Source organism: Poeciliopsis prolifica, unplaced genomic scaffold (assembly GCF_027474105.1).
Source record: "Poeciliopsis prolifica strain line A6 unplaced genomic scaffold, Auburn_PproV2 SCAFFOLD001, whole genome shotgun sequence".
Taxonomy (NCBI): domain Eukaryota; kingdom Metazoa; phylum Chordata; class Actinopteri; order Cyprinodontiformes; family Poeciliidae; genus Poeciliopsis; species Poeciliopsis prolifica.
The window spans coordinates 8202557-8227263 of NW_026562376.1; the positions used below are offsets into that span (position 1 = coordinate 8202557).

General features: G+C 38.5%; 1 protein-coding gene across 3 annotated transcripts in view; it reads right to left on the bottom strand.

The window, feature by feature from the left end:
• roraa (RAR-related orphan receptor A, paralog a) overlaps window positions 1-24707 on the bottom strand; it is a 199008-nt gene that overhangs the window by 34801 nt on the left and 139500 nt on the right. The window contains exon 1 of one of the 3 annotated variants that reach the window (XM_055038750.1): window positions 15396-15736. The exons of the other annotated variants lie outside the window; for them this stretch is intronic. Coding sequence (XP_054894725.1) covers window positions 15396-15426 — 31 coding nt within the window. The 5' untranslated portion in view covers window positions 15427-15736. Of the gene's footprint in view, window positions 1-15395; window positions 15737-24707 lie in introns of those variants that run through there. 3 annotated transcript variants of the gene reach the window in all.

Consider the following 24707-nt stretch of genomic DNA (forward strand, 5'->3'; position numbering starts at 1 on the left):
CAGATAACCTTGAACCCCAATGCTCAGCTTCCTGTGGACATAGAGAACTCAATCAGTCCCCTTTTTTTATCGTGCTGATCTGAGTTGCTGTGCAGAGCTGCGGCCGGCACGGTGCCACACTTGCTCTTACTCAACTACTCCGAAGGTGTCATCAGCCAGGATCATTTCCTGCTATCTCACTCGTCTGCTCTGACAAAGCTATTAAATCCTGACAAAAAATGGTACAATAATAGCAAAATTCTACCTTTAAGAAGACGGTATAGAAATGTAACATGATCCCAATCAGATAGGACGATTAAGCCCCGAGTAAATCTTTGACAAAAATCATAGTAATTGTGGTTCCGTTTCTTATCAGGATAATTAATTTCTATTGCTTGTGAGGGAGACTCCACCAGAGGCATAGATATGATAAAGAAAAAAGGTCCTGACAGGGCTATGAGTCAGCAGAGATGTGAAATTCAAATTAGCCAGGCTAAGCAGTTTGAATCTGATGATGATTTGAGTAGACTTCCTGGGCAGCCCTGCAGTACAGTACAGCAGCTCAGGGGTGCAAGGTACTGAAGATACTCATGGACACAGGTGCTACATCAGCAAATAACACGTGAAGGAAGTCATGAGTCCAAACTGCACTCATGACTTTCTGCTGATTTTATTAAGCAGGCGAAAATCTTTGTTTATTTCTCTGAAATTATTTTAGGGAAAGTGTTATAGAAAAATTACTTCTCTTCAGGATTCAGTTAGCATAGGTTGCAAGGTGCATTCTGTTAGGGAAACATTTGGATCATCCTGTGTGGTTTTGCTTTAAGTTTTGTGCTGTTGCTATGAAACCATGGTGTTGCTTCTCAACAACATCCTGTTAAAATCTCATACTGTATATACTTGCCCATGCCTATTCAAGATTCTTTCAAAACACAGTTTGAGATTTTTCAACTATTTATTATTTTTGAGAAAAAGAGTCATATTAGTCGACTAAGAATTAGGCAAACATGTCGACACATAAAATAGGTGATACCTGAATTTTAATATTCTACACTGTTTACATTGACATGCCATACCTAGACTTTTTGAATGTCGACAAAGACTTGAGGGAACCCAAAGATATCGCTAAACCCTCATCTTATGTCATACTTATAACCAAATGCCATGTTTCATCTCATCATGTGAGCTGGATATATTGTTATAGTCCCACTCTTTTCTAAAACATCTTAATTTGCTGCATCTTTGTGAGAAGTGGCTATAATAGCTTGTGTTATTAACAAATCCAAAGTGAGGATCTATCATTGGCAGGGAGAGCTGAAGCAGCGGGAGCAGAAGCCCGACTGTTTTGCTGTCACAGCCTCAGCTGCTTGCACACTCTCTCCTTGCACACTGCCATCTTTCACTCTGCCAGACACTTGCCTCCTCACCCACTGCGCCCACCAGGCCCGGGCAGCACACGCAGCGGTGAAAACATCCATTTATTCCCCGCAGAAGTCCCACGTATCCAAAGTGACCTGATCACTGGAGATCTATTTCAGCTTTTATTGCGAGATACCTGTTATTTCAAGAGCTCAAAGCACAAACATGCTTTATTACGTCACAAAGCGATTCATCTGAAATCAGCTATGATAAATTTCCTGGTTAAATACCTTGTCATGGTGACTGGCTAAATATGACGGAGGGTGGTAATTGGGTCCCTGCAGCGAGGCCAGCAACCTTTTAGCATATGTGCAAAATTAGTATATTATCCAGGTCCTCAGGATTCAGCTATGAAAGCTGAAAGACACACACCGAAATGTCAACACAACATTCATCCACTGGGCATTTGGGAGTCTTTGTGTACCTATGTGATCATGAGTTCACGCTGTAGGAGCAAACACATGCTAATTGGTTAATGTAGGAGATAATGGACCTGAGAGCCAGAGTCGTGAGCTCAAAAAGAATCCCACCTTCAGCATCTTCGCCTGGAGGCAGGTTTAATTCTAAACTGCAGATGCTGCCTTTGTCTTTGAAGTTGAGAGATAGATATACTGGAACAGATGGAGATGTTGGATGCTTTCAGAAATTATTAATGGCAAGCTATGATCCCAAATGACCTTCAGCAAATAGTCTCCCAGCACTGGAGAACACAGACAGTCCTGTACATCTATTTTGTATTTGGACAACACACCTGGTTCGATGAAGAGTATACAAACATATCACTACTGTACTTTGAGCTCCACATGAATTCCTTTGGAGGGGAGGAAGGGGTTGTTTCTTTGTTTTGTTTTGTTTTTTTTTCTCTCATGCAAAAGCAATGTTCAAGCATCCAATCACATTAACCACAATCATATGTTTCAGGAATAGATCTGGGATTTAGGCAGAAAACACACTAATTCCATAAAGCCCAATTTGTTTCTCCCACAATAGCACCACATACTGGAATTAATCTGCAGAAAGCCATTGCTGTAGTTTTAAAAATAAACCCTTCATCACTAGAAGCGTTTGTGGTTGCTTGAGGGACATGTAATTGTGACATCAAATCTATCTTGCAGAACATGACAGAAATCAGTAATAGTCGTGTAATTTCTGTTGCCTATGGATAATATTTGTTTTTTAGTACAAATGGAACATTTGAAATTGACTCGGATGAAAACTGAGGTGTTTAAATAAAATCTACTCTACATCTCACAGACCCCAAAGAGGAGCAAGACCTACCAGTAAAATTGCATTTGACTGCACTTAAAACAATTTTTTTTTTCTGTGACTTCTGCACCCCAAGTTGTAGGAGTTTCATAATGAAGGTGAACCTGTCCAAAAACAAAAAAAGCTGGACAGTGGTTGGACATAGTTGTATTCATTTTTTGGAGGTTGGACTATATTTGTTTTTATTCAGCAACACAGGATGATTGGGATTTTCTTCTCAAAACAGTTTATTTAGAGAGTTAAAATTAAAAGGGGAATTTGCACATGAAGCTGCTCCATTTATTTTGCTTTGAAAAACATTTTTGCAGTTAGCCAAAACTGTTGACATCAACAGCTATAAAGTTTGTAGTATATGATGTTTAAAGAAGCTGAAAATTGATAACCTTTTGTTGTAAAAGGCCACAACAAAATGAAAAAAATGCAAACTTATGTGGTTTAGGGAAGAAAAAATAAAAGCCTTATGTAAGTCAGTTGTATAATCAACTAAATTAAGCAACTTCGTGCAATTCACAAAGGTATTAAAAGTCTCCCATATTTAACATATTAAAAATTGAATAAGCTCTGACATAATGAGAAATAGAAAGAGGGACAGTAGATCAATCAGATAAATTTAGCTGAATCACTAAATAACTTCAACTTATGTTTATACTTTCCACCACTGAGTAACAAAAAAAAAAAAAAAAAAGTCTCTCCAACATCTTTTAAACTGACATGCTGGGTATTTTAGCTGAAACAGGCTACGTTTAATTTCACTGCAACTGAAATAAGTTCCATCCTAGAAGTATTTCAAACTTAGATGAAGCAATTATCCTATGAACATACCTTACATTTTACACCTGTGAAATTTATTTGCAGGAACACAGTTAATTTATTTATGGAGAACTGTGCATGTTAAGAAAGATTCCGGAAATGATGCCCTGCAACATTTGAAGCGTATCTGCAAGGTCTGCAAGCCCAAGTTTCCAGAGAATACACACTGCAGTGGTGTTCTCATAAGATACGGCATGTCTTCAAAGAGCTACATCTAAGGGATGAATTGATCAGACACTTTTTCTCACACTTAGTATGAGCAGAAAGGAATAAATTATATGAACAGTGTCTATCTGGCTATATGCCCTGGCCTCAGATTAATTACCTTAGGGCTTACTAATGAGAAGTTGTAAATTAATACAATGTTAATCTAGCCAGTGTTTACTCAAGTTTGCTAAGGCTAAAGAGGGAAAAAACAAAATCCCTTATGTATAAATTATAATAATCTAACATCAAAAGATAGGGGGAAAAAATCTATGGTGAGATCAAAGCATCAATGCCCAATGTAATCATGTCAAAAGATCAAAAAACAACTTTCTTAAACTCAAGTGGGTAAGGTATAAAGCATGTTGTGGTTAATATGGCGGGCTTCACCTATTCTAACAAGGTCGAGATCATTCTCCCTCTAACCCTCAGTTTATCCACTCAGCAAAACTAAATCGATGATGATACATCCGAGACATGCTGAGAAAACAAGAGCATATTCTGTGGAACCAAATTCTTAACAAAATTAAATCTCAGGAATGCTTCAATTAGTTATATTTTTATCAATAAGAACAAAGGCACTATCGATTTAAGTGATGCCATTTACAAAAAAAAAAAAAAAATATATATATATATATATATATATATATATATATATATATTATATATATATAGGAAGGATGAGGCAGTCACTGTTTTCTCATAATTTGTTTTTATGTTGGGGGTTGGTCCTAGCCAACTGACAGTTAAGATATTTGTCGTGATTTGAGTTTTCTGTGTGTTTATTTTGGGTTTTTGTGTCTCTGAGTCTCTGTGTTGTCCTGTCTCCCCTTGATTATTCCCAGGTGTGTCTCGTTTCTGTGATTACCCTCTGTGTATTTAACCCCACCTGTGTTCTTTGTACCTCATCGGGTCCTAGTATCTATTCTGTCTAGCATCTCATCCTGTTTCGTTGCTGTCCACTCGCTAACCAGTTCCTACCAGTGTTGAGCTCTGGTTTCTGTTCAGCTGTGCTGCCTAGATCGTTTTGGATGTTTTTGGAATTTCTGTTCATTTTTTATTAAATCTTCACGTCATTTTACATTCTTGGGCCCATGGCATCTTTCTCACCACCTACTAACGCATTTCTTGACAATATTGGTTTTGACCTTTTATAACTATAACTAAATATTGTGATAACATTTTAAGTCAATATGGTCCATAAATATAAAATTTCAAGTAATGAAAGCCCAATATCTTTTCTTCATATTTTTAACAACCAGTTAACTAGAATTTGTATGACAAAGTACTCCTATACTTTTTAGCTTTTCTAATCTGCAGCAGATGCTACTCCCCATTCAAAATAAAACAATTAGCACATAGCTAACGTATGAATCAGTGGTAATATTTGTTTTCAAGCAATGAAAAAAAATGCAATGACATCAGTTGTGTTAAATCCACATACTCCTCTATTTTCAGTTCATCAACCCAGTGGTTACAACAGTCTGTATTACCTTGTCACAGTCAGACTTTCTCCTAAAGTCTGACTACCTTATTAACATGCATATAGTAAGTTCCAGACACTAGAATACATTAGCAAATAAATATTGTAGTCCTTTATGATAATATCGATCTATGAAACATTGTGTGAAACACACATCGTTTCATAGAATAATAAAATTCCCCCTTTTCTATTCCAAAGAAAAAAAAGTTATTCCTGCTGTTGTTAATGCACACGTTGTGTTCATGTCTTTATCTGTAATATGACTGAAGCAAGTAAAACACAATTGTCCTTTCATGTCCAATTTGTGCTTTAGCAGCTTTTTTTTTTTAAAGTCAGCTCTGATTTTATAAAGTTTTCCCTCTTGGAAATAAGATCTAGACTACCAACAAGACTGACCTGTTTATAAGAAGGTAATGTTAAACAACAACAAAAATCATCTGGTAGTAAGTTGACAATTTGGATCCACAGAACAGCCTACTCTTTTGCTGTAACAAGAAAACAAGATGATAGTGGGCTACAATCACACAGCAGGTCTTTACACTCAATTCAGATTTCTTGGTGAAATAATTTTTTTTGCAGTTGTTTATGCTATTAATTAAATGTGACAGCAATCAGACTTGTGAGTGAAGAGTTCATGGCCTCACAGTGACCCAAATGTGCTAAAAAAGAACGCAGCACACAGCACGCAACAACAGTGAGGAATTTTTTTTTGTTTTCATACCACAAATGGACCACAAATGGAAACTTGGTCCAGCAGTGTGCAGTATCAAGTTGGGGAAGGGAAGCACTCAAATGATCTATGCTCCATATATCTTGTCACTCCAGCACTTTGTCTGTCAGCTTATGTAGGTACTACAGAAAGTTTTAGTGGTTATAAACTGTGGAAACACATCCACAACACATCATTCCTCTTTTATAAGGCCAATAACATATGTCAGTCTAAAGTAGAAATAATTCAAGATAATATTTGCATTTCTACTGCACAACAAAAAATATTTAAGCATTTATACAATTGTTAATAACATGTTTTTAAAGAGGGGTGTCATCTGGGCTGGGTCAGAAAGCTTTTCATGTATATTCTCCTGCTACACTTAGGCAGATTTATCATCTGTTGTCCCCATGTCACACATTAAAAAATTTTAAACATCTATTAGCTTGGAGAGGAGAAGGGAGGAGAGGATCGCCTTTCTCTTCCCTCCAACTATTGACATAAACAAAACTTAGCAAAAGGCAGCAGCTGATTTGTAGCCAAGTGACAGATTCCCTGCAAGCAAAATAGAAACATTACTGCTGTCTTTTTACTAGAAAACTCTTTCTTTTGACAGAAACCACTGAACTGCACATAAACCCTCAAAAATTTACATTAGAATACTTTTAAAGTTATCTTTTTTTCAGTACGCAGATGCTTTTGTCCTATGTGTTGCATTCAGGGAGCTAAGAAAAGAACAAAGGAGGGTTTTTAAATGAATGATGAAAATTCTTGTTTTGGCCCAAATTAGGCTGCTGTAAGAGACCGATCATAAGCAACTCAGTCTTTGCTGACGATGCTGGTCTAGGCTGGGCTGAGCATCCAGGTTGACAAGGACCTGTGCTCAGCACTAGGAATGCTCTCATCCAGAAACAAGAAGCCCTGGGGAACAAAGACAACAATATGCCAGAAAACCCACTTGAAAACAACAAAACAACCCAAAAAAGAGCCTCCGAGAGAGTCAGCGGTGGGTGATTGCCAGCTGCACTCCAGATTGCCAGGTTTTCTGAGAGAGTCTTTCAGCAATTTCTGAGAGCTGTAGCACCGTTTTCCAGCTCCTTAATCAGTTCAGTTGGGTAGGGACGGATCTTGACGTGCGAAAGCCTGAGCACAATGGGGAATAAACTCATAATCAGCAATCAGATATTCAACATTGCAGGGAGAGTGGGGGTGTGGGGAGTGCCTCAGATGGGTCAAGGATCTCTCCACATGCTGTTAACCCCATTGCTCCAGCAAGGGAGGATGCACACCCTCATCCTAAACACGACTCACCATGCACTTGCCTTTGATGCCTGATTTGCTAAATTAGGATAGTGAGACCGATGCATGAATGCGAATCTCATTGTTTATGCCCGTACAAATACAGTTTCACTATCCCATCACACTTTGTGAGGCTATAAATGGGTTTGGATTTCATTAAAGCACCACGTCCCTGAATAAACTATGTGCTGTGCCTTTAAACAAAGTTCATTGCCTTGCACATTCTTCTTTCCTTTCATCTTTGTAATTAGCACTGAAGCAGCATTTCTTTTATTTCAAGTAAATGCATGTGCATAAAAATCTATCTTATGCAGAGTATTTTTCAGGCAAGGCTATTTTTCTTTGTTATCTACCATGATAAATTCCTTTCATGCATCAGTCGGGTTGAGGCGGACATTGTGCAGTAAAACCTTCAGTGAGATTTTACTTGCTTTGTTATAATTCTGCCTGGTGGCAACATCAAACTAGTCAGCAGTGAAAGTAAAGTTAAGGAGTTTGTAACTATGGGGAGCAAATCTTCACATCATTTGTATTTTTCAAGAGCACCCCCTAGTGCTCAGGAGGATCGGCACACTTTGTTTGTTCATTAGTGTCGACACCAGATCAGATGAGTGTAAATGATGGCATCCTAGTAGAAGAACCCCTAATGGCCTCTGCTGGGATATGTAATCAAACGCCCCACACACACTTCTCTCCTTTTTGTAATCAAGCGGCACAGCGCATGTTGCAACGACCTTTGTTACAGCGCTGCCTGTTCCCTTGTTTCATCAAAATTCCAAGCGCTCCTCATTTTTCATCCTCGCCAGGATGCAGAGAAGCCACAGCAACTTTCCATGGAGCAGAGGGGAGAGCATCTTGGCAGGGCATAACCTCTGACCTAGAATCCCCTCAGCCAACCACCTACAGGTGGATCTGATTATACTGAATAGCATAAAATAGTCCATTTTAATAATTCCACTCATAAAGGGAAAGTAAAACTTGTTGCAGTACACACACAGACTATCAGGCATATATTGCTATTATTTTTAATGACTGGATTCCGAAAATATGAAATTCAGTTTCTCAGAAAATTTGCATATTCTACAGGAGACATAAAAATATCTTTCATGCAGAAATGTTGAGACAATCATAGAAAGACTACAGCACATGTTTTTTTATACCTACAAGGACGGTAGGACACAAAAGGCCAAATCTACAATAAACTGGCTATCAGAGTGAAGACTGAAAATAGCAATGAAAAGTTGAGTGGAAGGAAAAAGTGTGGGGTTTTGGGGAGAATCACAAAACCTGTGGCTGTGGCTGGAGTCAGACTTTGAAGAGCCACCACATACGAACATTTTCCCTCCTTCAGTTCAGCCACTCCTTAGTTAGAGACATAAAATGCAGTTGACCTAAGCTAAGGACAAAAAGGATATCGTCTTCTGCTCAGAAGTCCAACTCCTCTTTTCAGATTAAATTTTAAAACTAACCAACAAAAATTCAAGTCACTGGTCCCGCAAAATTTGTTCTCCGACAGTACCTGTCCCCTGCACACAACATCAAATGTACAAATGCTTGCTTTAAAGACCTGTGTATTACTGTGTTAGTAAATTTCTTAAAACTTAATAGAGACTCAAAAGAGTATTGACAAGAGGAAGATCACAGACATCCCAAACTGAAGCCCTCTTTTAAAGCAACTTGGGTTCCTTAACACCACCGGCTAATCACCTGAGTCATGCTGCACTGAATGCATTAATTCATGCAAAAGGAATCCAAACCAACTCACAAATAAAAATAAATACAAATATTGCTCCTGGTTATTCCTCTAATTTTCTTGAAAAAACAAACAAAACTAAAATAGCTGAAAACCATTATCATTAAGACAAATTAAAATAAATGTAATTCAATTAAAATAAGTTCATGAAATATATCACTCTGTGTATATTGAATAATAATACAATACAGATCTCTCTTTTTCTACGTACAGCTGAAATAAATTCACCTTTGAATTCAGTTGAAAGAATAAGTATATGTGCCACCACAGACAGTTTATTTTGAAATACATAATAATATATACATAATATATATTATATATATTATATACATAATAATAAATACATAATAATGAAGCTACACCGGACTCTACCTCCCACCTTAGTGCTGAATGAAGCAGAACGGCGACACATTCTTATCAGCAGCTATCACCCAGAGCTCATTTTCAGACAACCTGGGCCACATTAACACCAGCGAAGAGCTCCTCTCTTGTCTCACCACCGCTGGGCTGACGCAGGAGGAGGATGAGGGCGATAACCCACACAAACAATACAAGCGCTTGCTGGCTTCTCGCCTGCTGCCAGCATGCTTGCCTTGCAAAGAGATCTGATTACAACTGAGAGCGGCTTGGAGTTTCATGGAAAAACAGGTCAACTGTAGAGCACCATCAGACGTTGGGACTCGAAAAGTCTGATAGAGGAGAAGGAGGATGAGGTGGTGGTAAAGCTATCCGACAAAAGTTTGTCTCCAACTGTAAGATAATGAGCAGTTGACGTAAGAGGACCGAGTAAAGAACTCCAGGGAAAGGTGCGTTATAGTTGTCTGGTAAATCTTATCGTCTGCGTCTTTTGGGTTCTCTTTCTGGCTCCCTCTTAAGAGACAGAGCTGCCCCACTGCCGAACACCTGGCTCCTTCTGTATTTCTCTGTCCTCAGTGTTTGAGTCAGACAAAACGCAAAATCAATAATGCTTTTTCTTCCCCATTTCCTCTTTGATGCAACTTCAAAAAGCCAATGGACAGCCCTCCAGAGGCCCATAGAGGAAAAAGGAGAGGGGAGAAAAAAAAAAAAACAGATGGTAAGAAATATGCTCAGAATGAAAGTGCAGGGGAATAAAACTTCACCCTTCTCTCTCTTTAAACACTGTTACTTCAAAACCACAAGTGGCAAAGTGTATAAAGTGAAAGCAGAAAGAATAAATGTTATGTCTTTCAATTTCTAATGTCTCACTGGCAGCATTTATTTCATCAACACAATTAAGATAATTGAGCTTGTGTTCATCAAATAAGCAAATTTCAATAAATAAACCAAGAAGATCTAGCAATTCTAAACTCCAGTGTCTGAAGAGGAGCTGTAAAACACCACATCTGTATTCTCTGTGCATCTTCTACAGAGGAAGCTAAAAGGAGAAAAAGAGAGAGAGAGGGGGGAAATGAAAGTAAAAAATGGACTGTAGTGTATGATTATCTAACCAGTGCTGACAGGGGAAGTATTCTATCAGCAGTTAAATGCTGCATGACAGGGAGACACTTCAAAGGATCTATAAGTGACTCCTGAAATACTGAGTGAAAGTAAAGTAGAAAATTACCCCTAAGTTAGAGGCATTTGACTAAGCCCTGCTAGGTGTTTTACCTGACTGGAGAGCTAAATTGAGAACCCAGAGTGAACTTGAAATGAATGTTTCAGAACGAAGAAAAATCAACTCATGGAAGCCGACAGCTGCTTCTAACCACTTTTGTCTCTCATGCCCCGCTGCTCGACTGGCCACAGAGCACTGGGAGTCATTTAACCTCGCCTGTGATGGGACAAATCTGTCAAAATCATATGGTGTGACTGACAGGACAATATGACAGACAGAGCTGACTCCCAGGTAAAGGTTTACTGTATGTGGTTTGAACTGTTCTCGGTTATGGAGAATAAATTGAAACTACATTTTTGTTCAAGTGAAGGTGCAGACTAGAGAGACAGAAAATGAGCCAAACAATCACACAGGAATCAATACAGCTATCTGATGGTATTTATTACCCTTCAGTGCCGCGGCTTTAGGGATTAGAGGTGTGAGTAAAATTTAAGATTCAATGTTTTGTTGGTATTTCCCTGTCTAGTAATATTTGTTCTCTGCAGTTCAGAATAGTTCTCATCTGTAAGCGGACTTCTCCGTGGCATGCATTAGGCTTTACCTGGTTCTTTTTCCAGATGATTGTCAGCTGCAGCAAACTCTTGTTTTATTAACAAGCCTATTAGCTAACAAGCTAACACTTCCAATTAATTAAAAAAATAATAAAACATAACACTTATTCCAGAAGTTGAATAAAGAAATTAAAAAGGACAAATTGAACAAAAAAGCAAACCAATATTTTATAGAATTAAAACAAAAAAATTTTTAATTAATTAACAACCGAGCATAAAAAATACAAAGTAACATCACATGGAGGAAGGAAAAAAAAAGTTAAGCTGAATTGTATAATAAGCTGGTTTTATTATGTGGTTTGAGACGGTTTCAAAACTGCCTAAATTTTCCATCAGATATGTTTTCAAGTTTTTTCATTTAGACACCACATAAAGCAGCAGAATGACTTTACCTTAAATACTCTATGTTCTGTATGGAGCACAAATCAAATTATCACTGCCCCTCCACCAATTGTTACTGTGCACTGCTGTTCAGCTGACTGAACACAATACTATAGTCTTGCTTCGCTATTCTTAAAAAATTAATAAAAGAATGTCACTGTTATTTCTTTTCAGACAAGTATTTTGAAAAACTACAATTAGCTATCTGTAAATGTTATGCCTGGGACGCAGGGAGATAGTACTAAAAGAGTTTAAAGATAATATGTTGTAGTTGTACTACTCGATAAAGAAAAGAAGAGTTTAAAAAAAATCCTCAGACAGATTTTCATATAAAAGCTCCTAATAAATGTTTTTAAGTCAGTGAAAATTAATTCAAATTAATGTTAGTAATAACATTATTCTTTTATTTCATTTTTTCATTATTCTCTTCTTTAATACATAAGATGATAATAAAAGAAGGCTTTGAAAGAATGAGAATCTCATATTGACTCATAAAATTTTGCAGACTTCATAAACAATACCAAAAAATTGAGTCAAAAGAAAAACAAATCCTATCGGTTTTCAGATATTACTCTTTATCATCAGTCTCCTCTGCTCTCCAGAGTGCACCTCACCCTCTTTCCAACTTCCATGCTGCCAAATCAAAAATCCATGCTCTCAATGGGCAGCCAATATCTCATTAACCAGCCCCTCTCCACACAGTTAGGCAGCCAGGATGTTTGTCTCAGTTGCACAAAGCGCAGACAGGCACATCCCACACTCCTTAATAACCTGTGGGGACACCATTCCACTTCCTCAGCCAGCTAAAAGGCAGAAAAGATGGCCAAACCGCAACTTTTCCATTTGTTAGTGCAGCGGCAGAATGTTTTCTGCCTGTATGGATTATGTGCTCAAACTTTCTGAGTCACACCAACATTTAGGTCCACGTGTAGCGAGATTGAACCGACATTAATCCCATTTTTATTTCTGTAGGAACTGTTTTGGCTCATATTAATATACATTTGTGTAACAGCACTACGTGTATTTTTTGTGTTTAATATATTAGATGTTAATTACAAATTCTTGTAGATGATGCAACCTCAACTTAATCAGACATGGTTTTCCCCCTCATGGCTCTTCAAGTCCTCAGTCCCTAACTGGATAATAGCCAATCTTGTTAACCTCTCCTTTAATGTGCGAGAGCCTGCAGCACGAGGTAGTGCAGCACTTCAATGGACCGCTGATGGAAAGAGACAACGAGTGCCAAATCTACAACAAATATTTACAGGCTTGTTAATGTAGCCTTAAAGCACCTATCACAAGACATTTGGCTTCATCTTCTCTAAGGCCCCAGCACATTTCTCACAGCCTAGCACACACTCAAACTAAATCACATATCTGAGAGCTGTCCACAAGCACAGCAGAGCTGCCCCCGCCCCCATTTTTTATTATTATTTTTTTCCAAGGGTTAATTATATGCACTCTGGACAAGAAGCGCTTTTTACCTTTTCTACCCGAACATCAAAGAACTTTCTTTAATGATGTAATTGGAATTTTCATCTTAATTGTGCTGAGTAGGATGGCTAATTTGCATGGGGTAATGAGAGGGATGTTTCCATTACAGGTAATTAGGTACTTGAGAGGCAGTGGTGTGGTAGAGAGGCTGAACTGAGAGGGAGAGGTGGATAGAAAGGGAGAGAACGCCACAGAGACTCAGGCGCAGTTGTTGTAATATATTTGCATTGTTTTGAAGCTGAGAGAATGAAAATATCAAGAAGACACAGAAAGGCTCAAAGAGCAGCGAAAGGGCGATAAGTTTACCATAATTAGTTAGTTTGTGGCAAAACAGAAATTCACTGTGCAGTTCATTCAATTCTCTGACCATTTTCTGGAAGAAATTGTCACTGCCATTTGAATAAGCATCCAATTATACTGCTTGTTCATATTTAAATTTTAGCCATCACATTTTCACAGCGTGCTGCTGTGACACCAGCAATCTTTAGCAGACTACAGTGTAACAATCTACGGAAAAAAAACGAGAATGCAAAAACTCAAAACGGACACATTAACTGAACTACAATGGCATATTTGGGAGAAAGTGTATTAACGTAAATATTTTTCAAGTGAGATAGTATTTTCGCACAATATATAAAGCAAGGATAAAATAAATCATGCTCAGACAGTCCGCTTCGTGAGAAGTTACTTTCCACACACTGAACCTTTTTTCTACCTTTGCTTCAATCCAAACTATGAATAAAAAGGACAAGGGGTCAAAAGGTGTTTTGTTGGTATGTCTCTTCCTGATTTTTATAATCGACCTCAATAAATCTGAGCTTCTCACTCCCTAAATGAATTTCCCTGTCGTTAATTAAAAAAATAAAATAAAGTGATCAGAGCAGCCAGTCACACACTTTCCAACAGCTCCAAGACGTGAAAGTAATGTGTTAAAATGTATGATTTGATTTCTTTTTTTCATGGGACAGTGAACCATCAATGAAGCGGTTAGAATAAGAAAATGTGTTGGATTATAGACAAAGGCTGGTCTCCAGACCCGGCCAGGTTGATGGAAAATTAAAGAATAAATGAAATACATGGTACAACACAGCAACAAATCAAGCATATCCAATCCAGTCAGACCAAACAGACAAAAACAATCAAAATCAAAAGAAAAAAGATCTAAGTTTCTTTTGTCTCTGTCTCTTTTTTTGGTGTGTATGAAGTCCAGATTAGAAGAACAATAGCAATAATTCTAGCAAGGCAAACACTTAAAATAACAATAGAACAAGTGAGAAGAGAAGAAGACAACACATCAAATTATTACTGGAGATTTCTTGTTCCCCATATAACAAAATGACAGCTGCCTTTTGCTCATTATCATCATTAAAGTGTGCAAATATGAGCCCCACTTTTGAGTGCGCGCTCGCATCTTCCACTGCAAAAGAGAATGCATGCACGAGAGTGAAAACATGCCAATGAAGGCATACCCAAGCACGCATGCATGCATGCATGAGAGAGGTGAGCAGCACTGTTTGTCTGACAGCACTTTTGTCAGTCTGTTGGGATGTGTGCGCACATGTGCGCCTGGATGATGGGGGGGGGGAGGAGGAGGGCGGGAGAGGGGGGCCGGACGAGCTGAGATTATGGGCAGAGCGGATGAACGTTCCAGCGGCTGGGAGGACCCATCCTGGTGCTCTCATGACCACACATCTACAACCCGAGAACCCCCCCACTCAATCCAACCGTAAAAAAATAGGTCAGTGGAGCAAAGCACACACGCACGCTGGCGTGTATGCACGCACTTGGAGACCCACGCGCCGGTATCAACTCAAAAGGATCACAGTCTGCCATCCGCGCCACTGCCCGCTCCCCTCCGCCCCCCAAACACGGCCACACACTCTCTCTGGACTGAAACAACTGGGTTAAGAACGGGATTTAAATAAATAAATAAATAAACACACAAAGACATTAAACGTGACTTAGAAACTAACTAAATAAATGAATAATCAAAACAAAGAAGAAACAGAAAACGAGAAACTTCTGCAGATGAACTCGGCAAGGATTCTTGACAGACACGAAGAGATTACACCCGCGGTGGTTTCCACACACTCGCACGACAGTATAGCAGCGAGAAATCACACACTGTAAATATTCAAGTCAAACCACATTTCGAGAAATATAAAATATTAAAATCTATATTTTACAAATGCATTCGCCAGAGTTTAGATATTCTATATCCATGCATAAAAGAAATCTTAAATTCGACCTGGAGCCCTCTGCTACTCTCTCTCTCTCCACATGCCCTGCAAAAAACACAGCGCACGGAGTTGGCAGGCAGCGGAGCCTGCACTTCTCTCTACTTGTTACTCCGGCAGCGCAATTAAACGTGCATGTTTATCTTTATGACACGAGCGTCTTCCTTCTCTTACCTTTCATAGCTGAAATCACAAAATACATCATTAAGCTTCGCGTCCATAAGCGGAGAAACTATCAGCAGCGCAAAGCCCTCCACTGCTGTCTCAGCAGCAGCTGGCCAGCAAGCACAGCTCCGTCTCTCAGCCTCCGAGCATGACCACACCAGAATCCATGTGACTGTGACATCAGCGTGCATGTCTGCCTGCTTTCCCCACCCACCCGGCCTTTTGATTGGCACAGCGTGCAGCCAGTAGGGGCGCTGAGAGCTCAGGCAGGGGGAAGCTGGCCCTCTTCCCACTGATTGCAGTCTTGTCTGCCCCAGCTTGCTAGACACAGCACACCCAAATTATCTGCTGCTCCGTGGCTTATCTTTACAGAGAAAGGATAAAGTCAGAGGTTTTTTTTTTTTTTTTTGTAAAACTTTTTTATTATTATTATCTAAAGAAAGCATAGAGTCTGAGAAAGGCTAAAAGGAAAGGTAGATAAATGGTGAGGGGAGGTAGAAGAGGGAAAAAACAAAAATATGAAGGAGTGGATAAGAGAGGGTGGTTTTTTTTCTTGGTTTTTTCTCCTTTTTTTTTTTTTTTATCTGTGGCTCAGAGATAGAAGTGCTCCTCCTCCCTGCCGGTGGATATGAGTGATCAGTGTGAGGCCAGATGTTTGCTAGCAGCGGTGGGCCCTTTGCAGAGAGAAGACGAGTGGAGCCTCAGCATCTTCCTCTGACCTCTCGGAGGACCCACCCACACCCGCAATCCTCTCTATTAAGCGCACACACTTTTCCCACCAGGTGAGGAAGCTATGATAGTGACGGAACAGTTTGGATGATCCCCTCCGCCCCGCAGCGACCATCTCTCCGTCTTCTCTCCTCCTCATGTACCCCTCACTCTCGCCCCCTGCTTTCCATTCCAGTCTCTACCACCCTCCATCCCCCTCTACCCCACCTCTCTTCTCACTCATCCTCTCTCATATGATAATCTGCTCTGACTCCTTACCAGCTGCCTCTCTCTGATACAATATTCTGGTTTTAGTGCAATCCAGCCTTGGCCAATAACCATTTGGCATTTCATGAATAAGCTGGTGCTCATATCATCTTGTCTCAAGACAAACATCATACAGCTCGGGTTTCAGACACAGCAGTATTTCAAAAAGAAAGAAAATGAACTAGAGAAAATATTTCTTTTCTTTTTTTAATGACAGTATAAATATTTGAGATTTGGCAATCTGAATTTTGGAGTTTCCTTTTAATGTTCTAAGCTGTTTCTTGATTTTTATTACACACACTTCTGAGATCAATCTTTACACAAGAATGATGACTCCCCAATATGCCAAATATTTAAATTTCTATTTATTGTCTCGCATAGAACTTCTGGATATCCTACACATGCAAAAACATTTCTTTAAAAAAAATTCACATGCGAGTTCTGCCTCAGTTATTGGTACCCTCTTTGAAAACTCTTCAATGTTGTTTTTTAGCGGTTACACAAAAGATGATTTAAGTACATCTACTCAGTGAGGAATAATCTAATATCAGGAGATAGATTTTTGAAAAATCATTGGTGTAAATGATTTTTGTTAGAAAAAAACAACAGTTTACCACATTAGAACTTTGCAGAGGGAAGAATCAGGGATGACCATGTTAGACCCTCATGATTAGACAATACATTTTGAATGATAACAAAGATGAAAGACTCAATCATGCCCCATTTTAGTTTTACGAGTCAAAACCACTGTTTAAAAAAAAAATTTCAAAGACTGATCAACGTATTGATTATGTCTTTGACAACAATCCCAACTCAGTCAGACTCTACACATCTATATTTTTGATAGTAGAACAAATAGTGGGTTTTTTTAATGTCAGAACAACCCATTAACATTTAGATGTTAGATGTCCACCTTCCAAAGAGCAATTAAAATGAGTTAAATTAGGAGAAATACCATTATTTTAAATAACAATTCAAGATTATTTACAGTGAATATGTTTGTAGTTTAAACCAGCTTTTGAAAAATGTCTTTCGAGTTGAACTGATCAGAAAGAGTGTAGAGAAAACTAACTTAAAGTGAATCTGCTGTTGTTCATTATTTATTATAAATATTTATATTTAATTATGTGTCTTCTACTCTGTGTTTAATGATTAAATAAAGGGTACTTCTAACCACATATGAAATTTAAATGAGGACTCAGCAGCTTGCAACATAAATCTTCTCATGACAATGTTTCATTAGGACCTGTATGATCCATTAGAGTAACTAAACACATTAGCTCAGGTTGTGTCATCGCTGGTCTCTTACGGCTCAGCACAGTAATGAACAAAACATAATTCTGAGACTGATAGAGTCAAACGGACCAAAGAGTAAAATGAGAAAGGTCCACAGTAGACAAACCGTTTAAAAACGGTGTGACTGTGAGAATCAGTTGCTTTGATTAAAGGTGTGCATCTTTGTGAGACCTTCAAAACTCGCCAGATGAGTCAAGACCATGGCCCACGCAGAAACATGTTTAACCACTGCTGTCTGTGGTCGTGTCTTGAGAACAGGCTGCTGTATCAGTCTTCTACAAACCACAACACAACGCTGCGGAGTGGTTAAACAGGAAGAAGCACACAAACAAACACAAACAGCACCATAGTAGGAGTTGTATATGCTGGCTAGTTAAAAACAACATCTGAGAGGAGGATCATGCTTATATTAGAGTCTGAATGTCAGGAGGAGTCAGAATTGTTTTGAATATCATTCCTCTTCTGTCTATATGACCTAGGGTTTTCCAATTCAAAAGAACTCAGAGAGTGATATATTTCTGGTGATTATGATGAACATGGCATACAGCTAATGAAACTTAAAATTCAGTTTCTTAGAAATTGTGAAATTAAATATTGCCAATGAAAATATATTTGCGTTTCAACATAAGAAATGGACAAGTTGGAGTCCATGCTCAGCATTATGTCTATGGGCATTGTCCACATCTTGTGAATGTCTTACAAACAAATGAACAGGCTTTATTTCACTACTCTTTTTATTATATATTTTTAACTCTTTTTTTCCCCTTCCACTGAACTTTCCATTACTTCTTTTGGTTGCTGCTCAAGCTTCTTTAGCAATTAGATTTTATGACTTACTCTTCTTGTAGAATTTGACAAAGATTGTTAACTATTAAGTTAGCCTCCTTCCATGATAGCGTATATAGCAATTTATAATGTATAGCAAAACACCTCTGTACTAAAAAAAAGTTATTTTTTAAAATTGGTTTGATGTAATATTTGTAATATAATCCAAATTTTCAAATTACATTAGCAGATAACCATAATCATCTGCAGTTAACTTAAATAAACACTTGAGTGTTCTCCAAATGAGATACATATGAGGATGCAATACATTTCTAAATGTTGACGGAAGGCTGTTAGGGATCATAAAAAAAGGGCCAAACAAGTCTGACTTTTTACACCCGTGATTATCATATTGGTTAAAAGAAATCACAATCTGAAGAGAAGGACAAGTTGGTCTGAACAGCGATAAAAATATCAACAAACATCAAATTACTTGATTAAAAGTGTGTTAAATGTACTTCCAATGCCCGTCTTCCCTAAGGACAAATGTTTCCACTTCATTTACCCTTGATCACACTCTTTCTTGAGGGCTCCACATTACCATTGACACTAAGCCAATATGTCTCTGATGCATGTTCACTGCTGTATTGACTGAGTCACAAAGTGGTCAAATGTGTCTTTAAGAAATGGTCCAGTCGTATCGAGCAATCAAATGCTTTATATTAGTCAATAACCCTTTAATACCCTTCAGTTTAAACTGGGGAGGCATTAATAAGATATTTAAATGTACTGATGATAACATTCCGGGTAAGTTTATTTTTGTATTCAGACTGGCTAAATGTCATTTCTCACAGTCTTCCAGGATTAATTCAACCAAATATATTTACTGTAAACAAGTCCTGTGGAATGAAATTCAATTGAAATGTGGTGTTGAACATCCAGTGATGCCCCTGGAGAAGAGAAGAGGATGAGACCCGATAATGGCCTCATTAGCAGTCTGTCAGTAGCCATTCTATGCACAAGTTCTCTGTGCAGCTGATCCACGTTAACTCTTCCTACTCCGGACTCAAAACAGCAGATCTGTTGTCAGCATGCTTAGTCCTGTCTGTGGCCTCTGACCCCTACAGTATAAGCTCTTTCATACCTGCATATTTTCTTGTTAAAGTATTAGCAATCTGAGTGTTTTATTCCACAGCGGGTCCACCTGGGTGTTTGAAACGGTGCTGACCAGCCTGCAGCAGAAGTCGAATTAACAAGCTCAAACAGGCACTCCATGAAAACAACACAGATCAATTTAATATAGATGCCAAGGAGCGGAGGGCATAATATCAGAACTATAACACCACCGGCCCACACCGCACAATCATAAACCAATTTAGGGCCATTTCAGGCAATTTCCTGGAGGCTTCCACTTGTGGGAAGACTTCAATAAATCACACAGACAACAAAGAAAATATCTGTTTCTATGAAAACAGAGGACACTCCTGGGTTATTTCCATGGGTCCAAAGAGGGGTTCGTTTACGAACCACTTTAAATGCAGAACTGTGAAGGTTTAAAAGCAGTCCACATAACCTCAGCTGTGCCAATATTTTATGGCATGCGTAGCTACAGGAGACGCCATTAACTCATTATGACTAATGGATTTTACATGGAGCAGTGCAATTTATCTCATATAAAAATGTAGCAGAAGTGTAAGCATTACACCTTTTAACAGTTTTCATGGTTACACTCAGATCAGATGACTAATAGCTATAGAAGCTTCCCTTCATATTTTATATGCACAGCAGCCCCAGGGCCAGTTCAGAATCACAATTTTTCTCTCCCTTACTCCCTGTCACTAAATGCAGAGACACACAATATTTACACAATATTTATAGAATAGTGGGGTCAGAAGAAGGTATATGAAAGCATATCATTTCTGAACAGGTGAGGTGTACACCTGTCAGCTGTCATGTAATCAGAATCAACAATTCTGTGAATAGCAATGGTTGACAAGGCTGTAGCCTTTTCTTTCAATGCCACAGTTATTTATAGAGCTGAATTTAAATAATTCTCACAATCCTGCAGTCTTTCAAATTCAATTCCATCAATGTATATACTTTGCCAAGAAAGAAACAAAACAAAAAGAAAATATCAGTACTCTGTCACTACTGCTACAAAGTCATGATAACGTGACCACAACTCTTATGATCATTTAAGGCAGACCTTTACCTTTGCTTCGTGCCACTTGATCCCTTGAAGATGGGAACATCGCAATAACAAACTTTAAAAAAAAAAAAGATCAGGGTGCTGAAATGAGAGTGAAGTGAGGTTCTGTCAAGAGTTAGAAGCAGGTCAAATTAAAATCCACATTCAAGTCACATCTTAAAACACACCTTTCCAGAACAGCTTTTAATGTATGGATAATGTATTTTTCATGTTCTATGTTAAGTTTTCTCCCTTTATTATTATGTTTGTCATAGAGGAGCTACTTAGTACTTAGGGTTCTGTTTGTAATTTTACTTGATTTATATAAAATGAGATTTTAGAAAACTCAAATAATACATTTTGTTCTGATTAAAATCTAACCAGCAGTTGAGAAGGCTCCTGGTGCCTTCATTAGTACAAGTTAAATTTAAGAAAGGCTAGTATAAACGAAACACAATACAAAAGCGGATTTCCCCTGTTATAGAAAAAAACTCCAGTCTAAGAACATCATAGTCACCCATGAGATAGTATTTTATCTTATCGAGTTTGCATTAATTCATTACTTTCAAAGATAAAGATGATTATTGAATGGAAGACGGACGTTGCAATGATCTTCCTGTGTGAAATGTGAAGCATTATTGTTCAGAATAATTACCTTATAGAAAAGTAAGGCAGGGTAAAAATCTTTCAAATTGTGTTTACTTACATGACTATGCTTCTATCAAATATTGTTTTTCTTATGGTGCATCACTGGGCTACAAAAACATTGACATGATATTACTCACTTACAATTTATTTACAGAACCTCAATGAAATAAATAAATCTTTTGACTATCCATTTAGTTCTTTGGCCACATGTTTGTTTCTAGGGACTTTTTGGATATTTCTTTAATAAGCATTTCATATCCATTTTTTTTAAAAAAAAGAGCGAGGTAGAGAAGGAACTGGAACAAGCCAGTTTATTTGTACGGCTTATCAGATGTAAAGGCAGTTGTAAAGAGTGCTCATTGCCACCGCTTGAGTGTTATCGCAGATGTCACTGAGCAATTTTTCAATAGATCAATAGAAATCAGATTTGACAATGAATTGTGGCACGTATCTTTTGTGTAAGGCTGCCCTTGGGGACAGAAAGGAAAAAAAGAAACAGGCGGTTAGCGAGAGGGAGAGAGAAGGAGTGAAAGGGAAAGAGGAGGGGAGATTATCGCGGGCATGGCAGCCTGTGTGAGAGGCTTAGTTTGGCTAGGCAGGGAGGTGGAACCCTGTGAATTCTAATGAACTGCCAAGACCCCCCTCCCCTCCATCCCTCCTTCCGGTGCCCCCCCCAGAAAAAAAAAAAAAAAAAAACATCCCCATCTTCATCGCAGGAGGATGATAGCAGAGAAGAAGGAGGTGATTAGGGAGGAGCGGCTCCTCTATGGCAAACCAAACAGAGCAGGTCATTTCCCTGTGATAATTATGGCTATAACCAGGCATGAGGGATTGATAATGGACCTGCTTATTCTTCATGTTTTGTGAAGGCAACCACTGTGCCTGTCGGGGCAGAGGAGCATTATGATGTGTCTTTTTTACCGTTAGACGGGTGACTCTGGTAAGAGTTGCAATGGCTGCTGAAAAGGGCAGCATGGGAACTTGGCCTTTGAGGGAGAAGTTAACGAATGAACTTCATTATTGAGGAGCATACCAGGGAGACCCCCTGGTGTTTGTGATGTATTACCCAGCATCAAACATGTGCACTCCCCCAACATCACTGCCGTTGCACGACATTGGCTCTTGGGGGAGGTATGCGTGTAAACTAAAATAGTTTAACCTTCTGGCTTAAGGCTAGAAGAAAAGAAGACAATAGAGAAGCATGCACATCTGCATCCAAGAAGTTGTTTTCATTTAGAAAAAATGAATATTTATATATATATATATATATATATATATATATATATATATATATATATATATATATATATATATATATTTTTTTTTTTTTCGCTTTCAGGCTGAGTAGTTTTACCATTATTCTGGTTCCAAAAGCATCTAATTGAGTAATGAGGCAATGCCTTTTCTATGACTGCATGGCGAAAACTGTCTTTCCATAAACTAACAGATATTTAACATCCTCTATGCGATTTTAGGGTAAAGCAGGTGCTCCAGCGAGACATTCTTCATCAACATAATCATTTATTAGCTCTGTTCAAGCATGAAAGTAAATTTCCTAAGTTCTAAAAAAAAAAAAAAAGAAGTGACACACAGGAGGGACAAATGTTTTCTTCAAGATTGAGGGAGCTCCTCAGGCTATATATGTGATGTGCGCCACTTAGCCTTTCCACACCTTCCCTGCCTCTGCTGGGTCCGGGATGGAGTTTCTCTGCGGTGGACGACGCGACACGAAGGATCTCTTTACCGAGCCTGTTCTCAACACTTTTACTCTTGACTTATGAGGATGCCATGGGTGCAGGGGAGTGATTCATCACCGGATGTGTTCCTCTTGCACCCTCACACATTAGTAATGTGGTCCGCTGAGGAGGAGTCCTGTCATCAGTCTGTACCCGGACCCTCCGAACAAGGTAGGTCAACAGGAGGCAGCAGCGGCTGGCCCACTTTTAGTCTTTCACAGCACCTTTAAGTTTCCAGCAGCTCTGCCACAGCTGAGCCTGACGGGCATGATCAGTCCAGCTTGGTCAAGGGGAGACGCTGCGGTAGTAGAGTGAATGCTTCTTTTACATTATCTGTAGACTCCCAAACACATGATCAAAGCCAACTTGACAAAAGGAGAAATATTAACCTATCTTCTATTTATTTATGGTCCATTCTGAAATAATATAACATAGAATAAAATATATAATCAACTCAGAAGTCTTAGTCTAGATATTGGCACATACAGCTTTAACATTAAATTTAATAGACATAATCTGTTTTTTTACAGGTCACTTCAAATTGTTTCAAAGGATCAGATATAATCAAAAACAAACTTATTCATGTAGGTGATGGCCCTGGATTTCAACACAAGACTCTATAATCTTGTAATTGTTTGTTCGCTGACGGTCTGACATAAACAAACAAATGTTTCTGTCTCATATGAGACTTAACACAAGGTTTAATCAATGTTGATGAATTTAGTTTTTAGCCTTAGACAAAAAAAAGGAAGTCTAAAAAAGGGCTGGATGGTGGTTGAGTTGTTAGCACTGTGGCTTTTATAGGACCCTTGGTTGAAACTCAGACCGTGCTTCCTGTGTGTTCGCAAAATAAAATGTATTCATGTAATCTATTTCTATGACAATCTTCAAAAGAACATCTTTGTCTTTGTCTTTGTCTTTTGCTGCACAAACTGAAGTGACCACAAATGCTGAAATGTTCTTTCCGTCCACAGCACAAGTTTAATTTTGTTCTTTGTGAAGTTTGTATGAATTTACTGTAAGAGTAACTATTTTCCACTGTGTGGTCAGCTTATCTCAGTATAGCTTTGTCATACAGAGTTGCAACTACTCACGCATTCAACACCTACATCGCAATGACTATGAATCAACACAGTCTTGTGTTGATTTATGCATATATTTTATCATGATTCTATTACTGTGGGGAAAAAGCCTTAACTTTTCAGACTGATTATTAAGCATTTATAAAGAGTGGCTAATAACTGAACATAAATATAATCTGATGTAGCCTTACCTTTGCTAAGAGTTCCCAGGCTTATCTATTTAAAACTGCCAAAGCATGTTTCATCACAAGTCTCTATATCACAGCTCTCTTGTAATAGCGGCGCAACAAAGTAATACATGGCTGTCTATTCTTTCACCAACATACAGAGCCAATTTAAGTCAGCAATAAGCCTGTGACCTTAACATTGTGGGTAATGCATGTTTAAATACCCACCTCAGTATTCATGTTTGTCATTTTACTTGTGAAGATTAGGTGTAAAAAGGCTATTTGAAACCAAAACACAGGATTAAGGGATAATGCTGCTCTGTGTCTTGTGAGTCGACCTTGATTCTGTAATCCAGCACAATGCTGGAGAACAGCATACTTCTCGCTGTTATACATTCAATACTCTCACTGTTAAACAGCTCATTCTGATGTAATTGCGCCTGCATAATGGCAGCATGCTGAAA